General features: G+C 43.7%; 1 protein-coding gene across 4 annotated transcripts in view; it reads right to left on the bottom strand.

Annotated features, from left to right (window-relative positions):
* Positions 1–14,046, bottom strand: part of EXD3 (exonuclease 3'-5' domain containing 3) — a 580,991-nt gene that overhangs the window by 291,180 nt on the left and 275,765 nt on the right. For all 4 annotated transcript variants that reach the window (XM_039506698.1, XM_039506699.1, XM_039506700.1 and 1 more), the window contains 2 exons: positions 11,455–11,508; positions 8,910–9,041 (listed from right to left, as the gene is read on the bottom strand). In XM_039506698.1, the coding sequence (XP_039362632.1) occupies positions 8,910–9,041; positions 11,455–11,508 (186 nt within the window). The remainder of the gene's footprint in view (positions 1–8,909; positions 9,042–11,454; positions 11,509–14,046) is intronic.

The raw sequence follows: 14,046 nt of genomic DNA, 5'->3' as shown, positions 1-14,046 counted from the left end.
TTAGTGCAGACATCATACCCGAGCCAGTAAAAGGAAATGATAGTCCTACGTACCTCAGTCCCATTGCAAAAGATCATTAAATAAACAAACTTAGCACTGTATAGTTAGAAATGTAAATGAAACTATCTGCAGCTGCTTCACTAGAGTTCATGTGAGATTTTATTGAGAGAGATTTCATAGAACCACAGAAGGCAGAGAAGAAAAACCTAGTAAGTCACCAGTCTCTGCCAGTACAGGTTTGTTCCCTACAGTACCTTTAGTGCTGTATCCAATCTAGTTTTAAATGTCCAAGCAGTGGAGTTCCTTCCCTTCAAAGATCATTCCATGTCTAGCAGATAATAATCTCACCCATCAAGGTGCTCGGGATGCTGTACAATAAGATGTTGGTGAAAGGTGGAAATGGGGTCTCAAACTTTAAAATTAATTTAGAATGTCCTAGATTTCAGCTATATGTACCTGTGTGGTCTGCTGAGGCATAATTTTACAACCTAAACTTCATAAACCTGGTTTGGTAACTGACCTTAAAAAATCCCAGGGCAGTCCCTAACAACTTCTCTAGGTTCTTCAAGATGAGCAAAGGCACCAGTATATGGATTGTATGATCTAAAATCCATCTTCTAAACTCAGAGACATGCACACCACTTCCACTCACTTCAGCTGCATATGTGTATCTGAGAGAAAAGTAAGTTGTACAGACAGGACTGTTCAAAAATATGTAGTACAGCCGATGGTCAGAAGAGACCCACTTTTCAAATGGCTGTAAATACCACATTTTTAACTTAAATGGTTAATTGCAAAGATGTTAATGTTTGGTAACATATAAGGTAATAATTGGAGACATACCAATCTCCTAGAACTGGAAGGGACCTTGAAAGGTCATCAAGTCCAGCCTCCTGCCTTCACTAGCAGGGCCAATTTTTGCCCCAGATCCCTAAGTGGCCCCCTCAAGGATTGAACTCACAACCCTGGGTTTAGCAGGCCAATGCTCAAACCACTGAGCTATCCTTCCCCCCCTTTGGTGGATTATCTCTGATGAGCTTTGAGGAACAAGGATTCTTCTTTGGTGTAAACACAAGGAATTCAACTGAAACCAGTGGAGTTGCCTCTGCTTATACAAGCAAGGTATCTGGCATGTGGGGAGTAAAACAGAGAAAAACTGGGGGACCCTTGGGGGTCTCTGATCATCCATAAAGAACGGGCCTTGAGTAGAAGCCATCTAGACTTCTCCAAGGGGGAGCTCACTGAAGGAGATCCCCGCACCTCTAAAGGCAGAACCTTCCATAGAACAGGCCTGACTAACAATACTAAGTGCTGATGGGTTATCCATGCTGGTCACACAGGCCTGAAGATGCAGTTCTCAACAGAGAGATGCAGTGGTAAGACTGAGAAAGACAGAAGGGCACTTAGTGACCTGCACCTGATGAGGGCTTATCATTTGCACAAATCAATAAATCCTTCAGAAATCAAAACACAAAGCAGAGCAGAGGAAGAAGAGCATGCAGGTGAACCTTTCCTTCAGCCTCCAGGGAGAAGTCACACAGAGGTAACTGGCATTTGCACTTGTTTTAACTGAGAAAGATCTGATCTCATGGCTGGGAAAAAGAGAAAGTCAAATTCCTCTCAACTCCAAAGAGAGCTCCGCATCCATTCCAAGGGAGCTGATAAGAGGAAGTGCACTTTATAACAATCTTGGATACCAAAGTGAACTGGTGGCTATTTGAATGCATTCCGTGTTACAAGTGGTAATTGTTACAGTGACAATATTTGATGACATTCATCAAATCATTTACAGAACGTGAGCCCAAGAGACAAAACAAACCCCTGCTCTGCGAGACAGGGAGTCAGGCAGGATGCCACATTGCTTCCTGCAACACACAGAAAATACTTATCTGTGATTGACTATCACAGCTGATAATGAACCTCCAGCTCTCTGGCAGTGGAATAGAAACTTTCTTCATCCAAAAGCCTGTAGTTCAGAGACAATTAAGCTCCATGAAGACAAGGAAGGAGGGTGATGCAGGTCAGACATCCACATTACCCAGCTGACCCTGCTGAATAAATACTACATAGTGCTTGGTATTTCCCATTTGTTACCTTGAAATCTCAGCACTAGCCTTTGCCAGACTGCCAATGGGACTTCTGTGCTATGAGGAAAGTATCATAGAATCACAGACTAGCAGGGTTGGAAGGGACCTTAGGAGGTCATCTAGTCCAACCCCCTGCTCAAAGCAGGACCAATCCCCAGCTAAATCATCCAAGCCAGGGCTTTGTCAAGCCTGACCTTAAAAACCTCTAAGGAAGGAGAGTCCACCACCTCCATTCCAGTGCTTCACCACTCTCCTAGTGACAAAGTTTTTTCCTAATATCCAACCTAAACCTCCCCCACTGCAGCTTGAGACCATTACTCCTTGTTCTGCCATCAGGTACCGCTGAGAACAGTCTAGATCCATCCTCTTTGGAACCACCTTTCAGGTAGTTGAAAGCAGCTATCAAATCCCGCCTCATTCTTCTCTTCTGCAGACTAAACAATCCCAGTTCCCTCAGCCTCTCCTCATAAGTCATGTGCTCCAGCCCCCTAATCATTTTTGTTGCCCTCCACTGGACTCTTTCCAATTTTTCCACATCCTTGTAGTGTGGGGCCCAAAACTGGACACAGTACTCCAGATGAGGCCTCACCAATGTCGAATAGAGGGGAATGATCACATCCCTCGAACTGCTGGCAATGCCCTTACTTATATAGCCCAAAATGCCATTAGCCTTCTTGGCAACCAGGGCACACTGTTGACTCATATCCAGCTTCTCATCCACTGTAACCCCTAGGTCCTTTTCTGCAGAACTGTTGCCCAGCCATTCAGTCCCTAGTCTGTAGCAGTGCATGGTGGTATTCTGTCCTAAGTGCAAGACTCTGCACTTGTCCTTGTTGAACATCATCAGATTTCTTTTGGTCCAATCCTCTAATTTGTCTAGGCCCCTCTGTATCCTATCCCTATTCTCCAGCGTTTTTACCACTTGTCCCAGTTTAGTGTCATCTGCAAACTTGCTGAGGGTGCAGTCCACACCATCCTCCAGATCATTAACCAAGATATTGAACAAACCCAGTCCCAGGACCGATCCTTGGGGCACTCCTCTTGATACCGGCTGCCAACTAGACATGGAGCCATTGATCACTATCCATCGAGCCTGATGATCTAGCCAGCTTTCTATACACTTACAGTCCACTCATCCAGCCAATACTTCTTTAACTTGCTGGCAGGAATACTATGGGAGACCATATCAAAGTCAAGGAATAACACGTCCATTGCTTTCCCCTCTTCCACAAAGACAGTTATCTCGTCATAGAAGGCAATTAGGTTAGTCAGGAATGACTTGCCCTTGGTAAATCCATGCTGACTCCATACTGTTCCTGATCACTTTCCTCTCCTCAAAGTGCTTCAAAATTGATTCTTTAAGGACCTGCTCCATGATTTTTCCAGGGACTGAGGTGAGGCTGACTGTCCTGTAGTTCCGTGGATCCTTCATCTTCCCTTTTTTAAAGATGGGCACTACATTAGCCTTTTTTCCAGTAATCCAGGACCTCCACCAGGAGTTTTCAAAGATAATGGCCAATGGCTCTGCAATCACATCCGCTAACTCCTTGAGCATCCTCGGACGCAGTGCATCTGGCCCAATGGATTTGTGCAAGAGTAGAAAGCTCTTGATTGCCTTTGCAGAAGTGACAGCTCTCATGCCAAGGGAGCACCAGAGTGAGCTCATATTCAAAGGCCATGGTCCATAAGCCAGTCAAGACAAAGTCAGAGTACATAATGTGGAGGAGACGGAGGTGTGGGGTGGTTTATAATGGTTTAAGGTCTAGTCTGTCCTTCGTTCATCCTGAGTAAACACAATTAACTCCATTAAGTTTGTTGTGGGAAGTGCAGTGGGGCCTTTTAGATAAGATCTTAAAAACTAAGTTTTGCATACTCTGTGTTCATATTGAAGATCACAAGGAACAGTAGGGTTTTGCCCTGCCGCTCTCTTTTTCTTTTTGGTTAAAAATGCCCCACCAACATGGTTATGCAGCATGATCTGCTCTGGTAGCCTGATTTCCAGAGGTCCTGAACACCTACTACTCCCGCTGGAATCAGGCAATAGTGAGGAAGTGATTCCTGTAGTATAGAGTTGTAAGGGTTTGGGTTCCCTGTAAGAGGAAAGGCCTGTCCCCTACCATGTGTGAATAAATACTGCTCTTTTACCATCATAATACACAGGTGCAGATTTCTTGTGGAGGGAGGAGGGTACGTAATGGATTTTGCTAGGCATTGCTTTATACAACATAAGGGTTTGGGTTCCCTGTAAGAGGAAATTAAGTTAGTAGTGCAACCTCAGAGACATCTGAATCTCCTCGGTTCTGTATGCAAGTCAGCACTGAAATGCCACATCCTTACAATGTGGTTAAATTTAATATAAGATATAGATGAGATCAACAGGGTGGATTAGACAGCCCCAAGAGCAAGTTGAGAAGCAGTAGGGCTTTAACCAATAGCTACTTGTAACATCCAACAAACAGATTTTGAGCTAAAATTACACAAGTACAGCAACTACTTGTAGACATATCAATGTATAACAAGATACTGCAACAATATTTAGGCAGCCTCTTATATAGAACAATATTGCACCTTATGTCCTTACCTACATATCACTATACTACAACCTTTAGTCCTGTCTCTTTATTTTATACATATATTTACCTGTGTGCTTCCATCTAAATATCTTTTCAAAAATACAAACCAGTTTGACACAAAAGCAGGGCCTGTCCCCTACCATGTGTGAATAAATACAGCTCTTTTACCATCATAATACACAGGTGCAGATTTCTTGTGGAAGGAGGAGGGTACGTAATGGATTTTGCTAGGCATTGCTTTATACAACATAAGTAACAATGATTGAAGAGCAGCACAGATTACAGAACTGCAAAGTTAAGCAGTTCTAGCACCTATATCATAAACTGGGGTATAGTTGTAGCCATGTGAGCCCAGGATATTAGCGAGATAAGGTGGGTGAGGTAATATCTTTTATTGGACCAACTTCTGCAGCGAGACACAAGTTTTAGAGCCACAGAGCTCTTCTTCAGGTCTGGGAAAGGTACTCTCAGCACCACAGCAAAATGCAAGGTGGAGCAGATTATTTAGCATAAATGGTACATATTCTAAGGGACCATTCAGGGTAGGTCGTGCAAAGTTTGTTAATGGGCCACTCTACCTGAATGGTCCCTCAGAATATGAACTAACTTCTTATGCTAAACAATCAGTTCCACCTTACATTTGGCTGTGATGCTCAGAGTACCTTTCCCAGACAGACCTGAAGAAGAGCTCTGTGTAAACTTGAAAGCTTGTCTCTCTCACCAATAAAAAATATTACCTCACCCACCATATCTCTCATAAACTTGGGAGTCAGTTTTATACCACAATTTCCAACACACCACTGAACAGCACACTAACCCACAGAAACCTTCCTACCAATGCTACAAAAAGGAGGATTCTGTGTGGACTCCTCCTGATGGTTGAAATAACAGACTGGACTTCTACATAGAGCGCTTCTGCCGACGTGCATGGGCTGAAATTGTAGAAAAGCAGCATCACTTGCCCCGTAATCTCAGCTGTGCAGAGCACACCACCATCCACAGCCTCAGAAACAACTCTGACATTATAATAAAAAAGGCTGACAAAGGAGGTGCTGTAGTCATCATGAATAGGTCAGAATATGAACGAGAGGCTGCTAGGCAACTCTTCAACACCACATTCTACAGGCCACTATCTCCCGATCCCACTGAGGGTTCGAAAAAGAAACTACACCATCTGCTCAAGAAACTCCCCGAAGAAACACAGGAACAAATCTACCCAGACACACCCCTAGAGCCCCGACCAGGGGTATTCTATCTGCTACCCAAGATCCATAAACCTGGACGCCCCATCATCTCAAGCATTAGCACCCTGACAGCAGGATTGTGTGACTATGTGGACTCTCTCCTCAGACCCTACACTACCAGCACTCCCAGCTATCTTCAACACACCACTGACTTCCTGAGGAAACTACAATCCACTGGTGATCTTCCTGAAAACACCATCCTAGCCACTATGGATGTAGAAGCTTTTTACACCAATATTCCACATAAAGATGGACTACAAGCCATCAGGAATAGTATCCCCGATAATGTCACGGCAAACCTGGTGGCTGAACGTTGTGATTTTGTCCTCACCCACAACTATTTCACATTTGGAGACAATATATACCTTCAAGTCAGCGGCACTGCTACGGGTACCCGCATGGCCCCACAGTATGCCAACATCTTTATGGCTGACTTAGAACAACGCTTCCTCAGCTCTCATCCCCTAGTGCCCCTACTATACTTGTGCTACATTGATGACATCTTCATCATCTGGACCCACGGGAAGGAGGCCCTTGAAGAATTCCACCAGGTTTTCAATAATTTCCACCCCACCATCAACCTCAGCCTGGACCAGTCCACACAAGAGATCCACTTCCTGGACACTGCAGTGCAAATAAGTGATGGTCACATAAACACCACCCTATACCAGAAACCTACTGACCGCTATACTTACCTACATGCCTCCAGCCTTCATCCAGACCACATCACACGATCCATAGTCTACAGCCAAGCTCTAAGATAAAACCATATTTGCTCCAATCCCTCAGACTGAGACAAACACCTACAGGATCTCTATCAAGTGTTCTTAAAACTACAATAGCCACCTAGTGAAGTGAAGAAACAGATTGACAGAGCCAGAAGGATACCCAGAAGTCACCTACTACAGGACAGGCCCAACATAGAACGCCATTAGCCGTCACCTACAGCCCCCAACTAAAACCTCTCCAGCGCATCATCAGGGATCTACAACCTATCCTGAATGACAATAATAAAAATAATAATAATAGGAGATATACCAATCTCCTAGAACTGGAAGGGACCTCGAAAGGTCATCGAGTCCAGCCCCCTGCCTTCACTAGCAGGACCAAGTACTGATTTTTGCCCCAGATCCCTAAGTGGCCCCCTGAAGGATTGAACTCACAACCCTGGGTTTAGCAGGCCAATGCTCAAACCACTGAGCTATCCCTCACTCTCACAGACCTTGGGAGGCAGGCCAGTCCTTGCTTACAGACAGCCCCCCAACCTGAAGCAAATACTCACTAGCAACTATACACCACACAACGAAAACACTAGCCCAGGAACCAATCCCTCCAACAAACCCCGTTGCAACTCTGTCCGCATATCTATTCATGGGACACCACCACAGGACCTAACCATCAGGGGCTCGTTCACCTGCACATCTACCAATGTGATATATGCCATCATGTGCCAGCAATGCCCCTCTGCCATGTACATTGGCCAAACCGGACAGTCTCTACGCAAAAGAATAAATAAACACAAATCAGACATCAGGAATTGTAGCATTCAAAAACCAGTAGGAGAACACTTCAACCTCTCTGGACACTCAATAACAGACTTAAAAGTGGCAATTCTTCAATTAAAAAAAAAGTCAAAAACAGACTTCACAGAGAAACTGCAGAACTGGAATTAATTTGCAAACTGAACACCATCAAATTAGGCCTGAATAAAGATTAGGAGTGGCTGGGTCACTACAAAAAGTAATTTTCCATCTGCTGATACTCACACCTTCTTGTCAACTGTTGGAAATGGGCAACGTCCACCTTGATTGCATTGACGTCGTTAGCACTACAAATCGACCCCCCCCTTGGTAAGGCAACTCCCAACTATTCATGTGCTGTAATATATATACTGCTTACTGTATTTTTCATTCCATGCATCTGATGAAGTGGGTTTTAGCCCACAAAAGCTTAAGAACAAGTACATTATCTGGTATCTGAATAGATCCATTTGTCCTGATGCAGTATCTGACCCAGATTATGTCTACACCATCTGCTCAGCACTGTGACAGTCCCATCTTATGGGTACGCCTGAACAGTTGGACCACTCATTTTCCAAGTGACTTACAGACACTGTTTCAACAACTTTTGAAATCAGATCCAAGTGAAATTCTAGGAAACCACACACTGATGCGCTTTCCCAATATTCATTGCCTTTGCTGCAAAATTTGCGAGCTCCACAGTGCTGGGAGACCCTGCTGGCTATTTACCAGAGGGAATGAAACAGAAGATACTGAAACGCTAGACTTGGCTGACTTACCCATAAGGGAATGCTCCCTTTCTAGTTAGTTTTGTATATTTCTTCCCTTCCTCTCTTTAAAACCCTGATAAGCTAAGAGATGTTACAAGTCACAAGTTTTCAAAGGAATCAATTTCAGCATGTTAATGTAATGACTGAAACAGTGAAACTGGAGAAGATCAGAGTATGGAGAAGATTGAGGCCTAACACAATCAATAATTATTTAAAAAAAACCAATCCAAGAGTATCCAATGCCAAACACAATCTGAATCTATCAGCTGGCAATGAAGTGAACCAACCTAACGGACCCTGAGACAAAAAAACCTAGCCTTCAAAACCTACAGACCCTTCCCCATCAATGTAATTAATAGTTATCAAAATAACAGAGCCATATTAACCATGCTTTACAATTAAAACAGCACATGCTAGGTAGAGAAAGGAGGAAAAAAGAAGACTATATCCATGAACATTAACGTTAAAAGAAGTTCCGAAACCAGATGCTAACACTCTTCATGTGCATCTGTGCTATTCTAACTTGTTCACCAACATTTCTAAGGGATATTAGCACATTCCAAAATTCACGCTCCTTTGTGAAACCTTTCTCAAGTCCAGGTGGGAAACCTGGGAACTCAAAGCAAGACCAAAGGATGTGAAACCCGAGTACTACAATGGTGTCAGCTGTGCACAGCTCAAGCAGTGTTGCTAATTCAGAAAGGAAGAGTCCTACCTGACAACGGCTGAAGACATCTGCAAGGGATACTTGAACATTGAAGTGCTTCAGAACCTGGAGGGCCTGCTCCTTTGCTTTTTCCGAACAGTCCACGGAGAAACACCTTCCTTCTCCTACCTGGGACTGTAGCTTCAAAAGACAAAATCACACACCAAAGAGATGTCAATCAATGCACTCACACGGCTGGGATCTGGGCTCATTCCCATATGGTAACTTTGGTTTTAATAACAAAGTTTGATGCTATTATGTTAACTCACTAAATTCAGATCTAATACAGAAGGTAATTTAACACTTAGCCATCTTTGTAAAGAGCTTTGAGCTTGTTGGAGCAATATAATGGTAAGAATATACCATACATGATAGCCAGTTTGAATTCCCCTTTAATTTAGATACACAACTGTAGTGGTGCTCTCTAGGATGACAATGGGGGATTTTATTTAACCATGGCTTTCAAACTGAGGTCATCTGGAAGACTGTGTACACTGGCATAAGAAAAAACAAGGTAAGAAATGAGAAGCTAGCACTTGACAATAGCTTGTCACCATCTCACCTTCCTAGGTTTATTTGCACTGTACCTTTTTACCTCGAGTTAACTGGTTGCCATTTAGCTTGGGCAGTGAATGTGGCCACTCCCCACACGTGTGTTCCACAGACAGATTTAGCACAGATGTTTGTATCCTGGAACACACATTTAGGGAATGTCCAGACTAGTCTTTGTAAATGTGTTAACTGCTTTGAGATAATTGTCAATCAATTAACTTTAGTAAACAAGCCTAGTGTTTACGAGTGTACAATCCTGCTGTCATTTTGTAACATACACAAGGGACGTACAAATGCTATGTATCAAATGGCAGCAGTCAATTCCCAATACAATACTCTACATCCTAAAGTAGTTACTTTCCAAGTGCTGTTCCCTCACTCTGCCTCCTACCAATGGGCCTGATCGTGAAGTATCTACAGCAGGGGTTGGCAACCTATGGCACGTGTGCCAAAGGCGGCACGCAAACTGATTTTCAGTGGCACTCACACTGCCTGGGTCCTGGCCACTGCCCCGGGGGGCTCTGCATTTTAATTTAATTTTAAATGAAGCTTCTTAAACATTTTCAAAACCTTATTTACTTTATGTACAAGAAGAGTTTAGTTATATATTATAGACTTATAGCAAGAGACCTTCTAAAAATGTTAAAATGTATGACTGGCACGCGAAACCTTAAATTAGAGTGAATAAATAAAGACTCGGCACACCACTTTTGAAAGGCTGCCGACCCCTGATCTACAGAGACAGGAGAAGTGATAAAAGTAGAGTCAATGGAAGCTCTATTTCTGTTATGACTGTAGCATTGAGCCCTAAATAACCAGACAAAGGCCGTGTCTATACTATCACTTAGGTCAGCAAAATTTATGTCGCTCAGGGGTGTGAAAAAATTATCCCCCTAAGCAACATAAGTTTCACCGGCATAAGTGGCAGTGTGCACAGCGCTATGTTGGTGGGAGAACTTCTCCTGCCATCACAGCCACCAGCACTCCTGGAGGTGGTTTTATTATGACAACGGGAGAGCTCTCTCCCGGCAGCATAGAGCGGCCACACGAGTGATCTTACAGCAACGCAGCTACATCAGTGCAGCTGCAAGCTCATTAGTGTAGACGTAGCCTCAGTATTTAAAGGGTTCTCTCATGCACTCAGCAACAAACTGTATTAACTAGTAAACCTGCAAGGTAGGTTCTATGACTACTCCAGCTCCAGGTACAAACAGAAAGTGAAGACAGTTAGGACCTTTTGTATCTGCAGTCTGGAATCCATCCTCCCCATGATCCCCAGTGGTTTTACTGCTTTTCATGAATTTGTGGGTCACAAGACAGGGCACATGACTGTCTACAATGAGTATTGTATCATTTCAATTACTGAATAGTATAGTTAAACATATCCCCCCAACTTTGCATTAACGGTATTTGGGAGGGTAATTGCATTCCGTTTCACTGAGGGATATAGGCATTTGCTATGGGGCTGAGTGCAGGGGCTGTTCTATTTATTACACACACATAAAGCAACTCAAGCTTCCAACTGGGCCTGTGTTTGGCATTTCCAGCCTATCTCCTCCAAGCCTAGAGAAAAGCTCCAGAGCATTAGAACAGCAGATAGTGTTGTCAGTACTGATACAGTCAAGAAACAGGAATCTCTTTTTACTCCTTGGTGAGAGGGATGGGAAGTGAATTGCACTGAATCATGATGTAAGCTGTACAGAGCCACTTTGTTCTGGGATGCGTTTGCTTTATTTTACATTTGGAGATGCAGTGTAATTGCTCTCACCTCTGGCTGAATATAAAGTATAAAAGACACCTATTCTCAAACCTCTGACATAGAGAGCTAGAACAAGCCTTACAAAATCCTTTATATATCAATGGCTTTCAGTACAGGAAACAGATGGAAAAAGTCAGTCCAGCTGTTGCTTTTACATTTGACTTTTCCTCTCCTCCACTTTGTGCACCCCAGTCCATGAAATGACACTACACAAGAGAAATGCCAGAAACACTTAGTACTTACTGTCTGATATGGGAGTCCAGAGGTTAAAATGACCCTTCCTTCCTGCCTGGCAATCTGGGAACAACAGAAAAGCCATAATTAACATGGGTAAAAAATAACAATGAAAAATACCTCCCAATCAGATCATATTAAAAAATGAACACATTTGGTGACACAAACTCTCACTCTGTAGGAGAGCACTTCTCTACATTCCATGAGCACCATGCCAGAAACATTAATGAAATGAGCCTCACACCCTTGTGAGATACGGCAGAGCTATTATCCTGATTTACAGATGGGGAACAAAGACACAAAGACTTGTCCAAGCTCACACAGGAAGTCTGTGGCAGAGTGTATCTCGTGACTTCCAGTCCAATTCCTTAACCACAAGACCATCATTCCAGCACAGGGTTTGCTCAGAATGATTGAGGGCCATACTCTTGATTTTCATGATTTGGTAAGATTCATTTGGAATGCTTTGGTAACAAAACAGTCTAGTGAATCTGAAACCAAGATACTTCACAAAGATGAAAACGTGCCTGATCTCTATGTGATAGAGCAGTATCCCCACATGTAAATGTACTACAGGCTATAGTGATAAAAGGGTCTACAGTGATAGAAGATTTCCCATGTAAAACCAATGAGGAGTCCTTGTGGCACTTTAGAGACTAACACATTTATTTGGGCATAAGCTTTCATGGGCTAAAACCCATTTCATCAGATGCACGTAGTGGAACATGCAGTAGGTACCTCCCTATATAGTTCCACGCCATGCATCTGATGAAGTGGGTTTTAGCCCACAAAAGCGTATGCCCAAATACACTCTGAAACATGTAAAACCAGCACCTCCCCTTAGGTACTGTATATGGATTTAAGTTTCACTGCTAACAGAGACTGCACTCTGCACTAGGAATGGGGTTACTTCTCATCTCTATGCATTCACCTGTATTCTGTTAGAGACGTTACTCTCTCTCCATGTATCCGACCTCAAGTCATTGGGGCCTCTCCTCTGGTTAGGAGTCTGGGAAGCTCCCTCTGGCTCCTATCAACACTAGTCCTTATGCTGGCAAAAGGAAATGCCTAGAGATCAACGCAATGCAGTCTCTCTTCTTTCACCCCAGAATGAGCTGGGCTGTCATTAAGTGTAAACAGGAAAGGCAAAGCTTTTGAAATTAAACTGTGTGTTTCTTAAAACCACTTCAAAACTCTCTCAGCTACAAACCACTTCATGTTCTTCTTGTGCCCATCCAGCCTGGAGAAACACATTAGAAGAGAGACAAATCCCTGAAGTCATAATCTCCCTTTGCAGTTGATTCATCCATGATTCAGCTAGGTACTATTATCATTATTAAATCGTCAGGATCTTGCCCATCACATGGAGCATTGTAAGGGTGGACTACACAGAACTTTGTTCCGAATATGTCTTGCCAGGGGGCCCTTTTTTATTCTTACCGTTGTACAGTTACTAGCTACCACCACTGCGCTGAGAGAGCACTCAAGGCCACCCCCTAACATGCTGGATGGTGGCTCTTACCGCAGACAACAAGCTCACTCTCTTAGTAAGGCACACGGCTCTAGAGAACTGGGGCCATGGAAGTGAAATCACCAGGTCAGCTCCAACTCACACTGTTCAGTGAGCCTCAGGAAATCCAGAACAGGACTGGCTGACGGTGAATCACTGCTAGAGCTTATGGCACATTAGTGCCTGCCCTGCTGGACCTTTATCGCTCAATTAAATTACAGGGATTTGCCAACAAGAGAAAAGAGATCTCTTAAATTCCTTCAGACCTATGTGTATTTCAAGATAAGTCTGAGGATTTCACAGCGGGAACACTCCATTCAGACATCCTGCTGCCAGGGTTAACTAGCTCAAGCTTGGTAAAGCCCCTTATCTAAATGGCACTGGAAAGACAAGGCAAGTCACACAAAATAAAAATAAGAAAAGCAATATTTTTTCCTGAAATGTTTGTCAGTTTTTGTAACAATGCCTGCCGGAAGTGCACACATGCCAGAGGAGCCACACAGGAGAGCACCCTTAGACGGAAACCAATGGGAAAGGTAATTCAAAGAGAATAGCATGTCCTTTCCTCTTCACAGAGAGAAATAAACAAACGTAACTCTGGTACTAACTGGCCAGGAGTCAAGTAAAAGAACAGACACCCAACTCCAGGCTGTAGCAGCAAGCTGGAGTGTGGCCAGTGCACAGCACGCTGGACTGGGAGTCAGGGGAGTCTGTTCCCAGCTCTCCCAGGGAATAGAGGGGAGACTTTGAATAAGTCTCTTCACCTCTCTGGGCCTCAGCTTCCCGCTCTGTAGAGCAGGGATAATGAGACAGACCTGTCTTTGTAAGGCGCTTTAAACTCTCTGGAGGAAGAACGCTGTATAAGAGTTAGCTACTAGTATTTATTACTTGAAAAGGCACCACACGCCAAAGGGACAGTCCTGTCCTGCTGTGGAGCTACTTTCAATGGCATTAGCTATGGAATAAGAATAGTGTTCTTCAATATGAAAGCACAACCTAGGTTTGGTAGGTGTTGTACAAGCTTCGTTGTACAGTGTTGTCTGCGCATCTCAATCCACACCTGCACCCAGTTGCTATGCCAGGCCTGAGCA

Source organism: Mauremys reevesii, linkage group 19 (genome assembly GCF_016161935.1).
Source record: "Mauremys reevesii isolate NIE-2019 linkage group 19, ASM1616193v1, whole genome shotgun sequence".
Lineage (NCBI taxonomy): Eukaryota > Metazoa > Chordata > Testudines > Geoemydidae > Mauremys > Mauremys reevesii.
The sequence above is the reverse complement of the archived record's forward strand: the minus strand, read 5'-3'. Positions and strand labels throughout refer to the sequence as shown.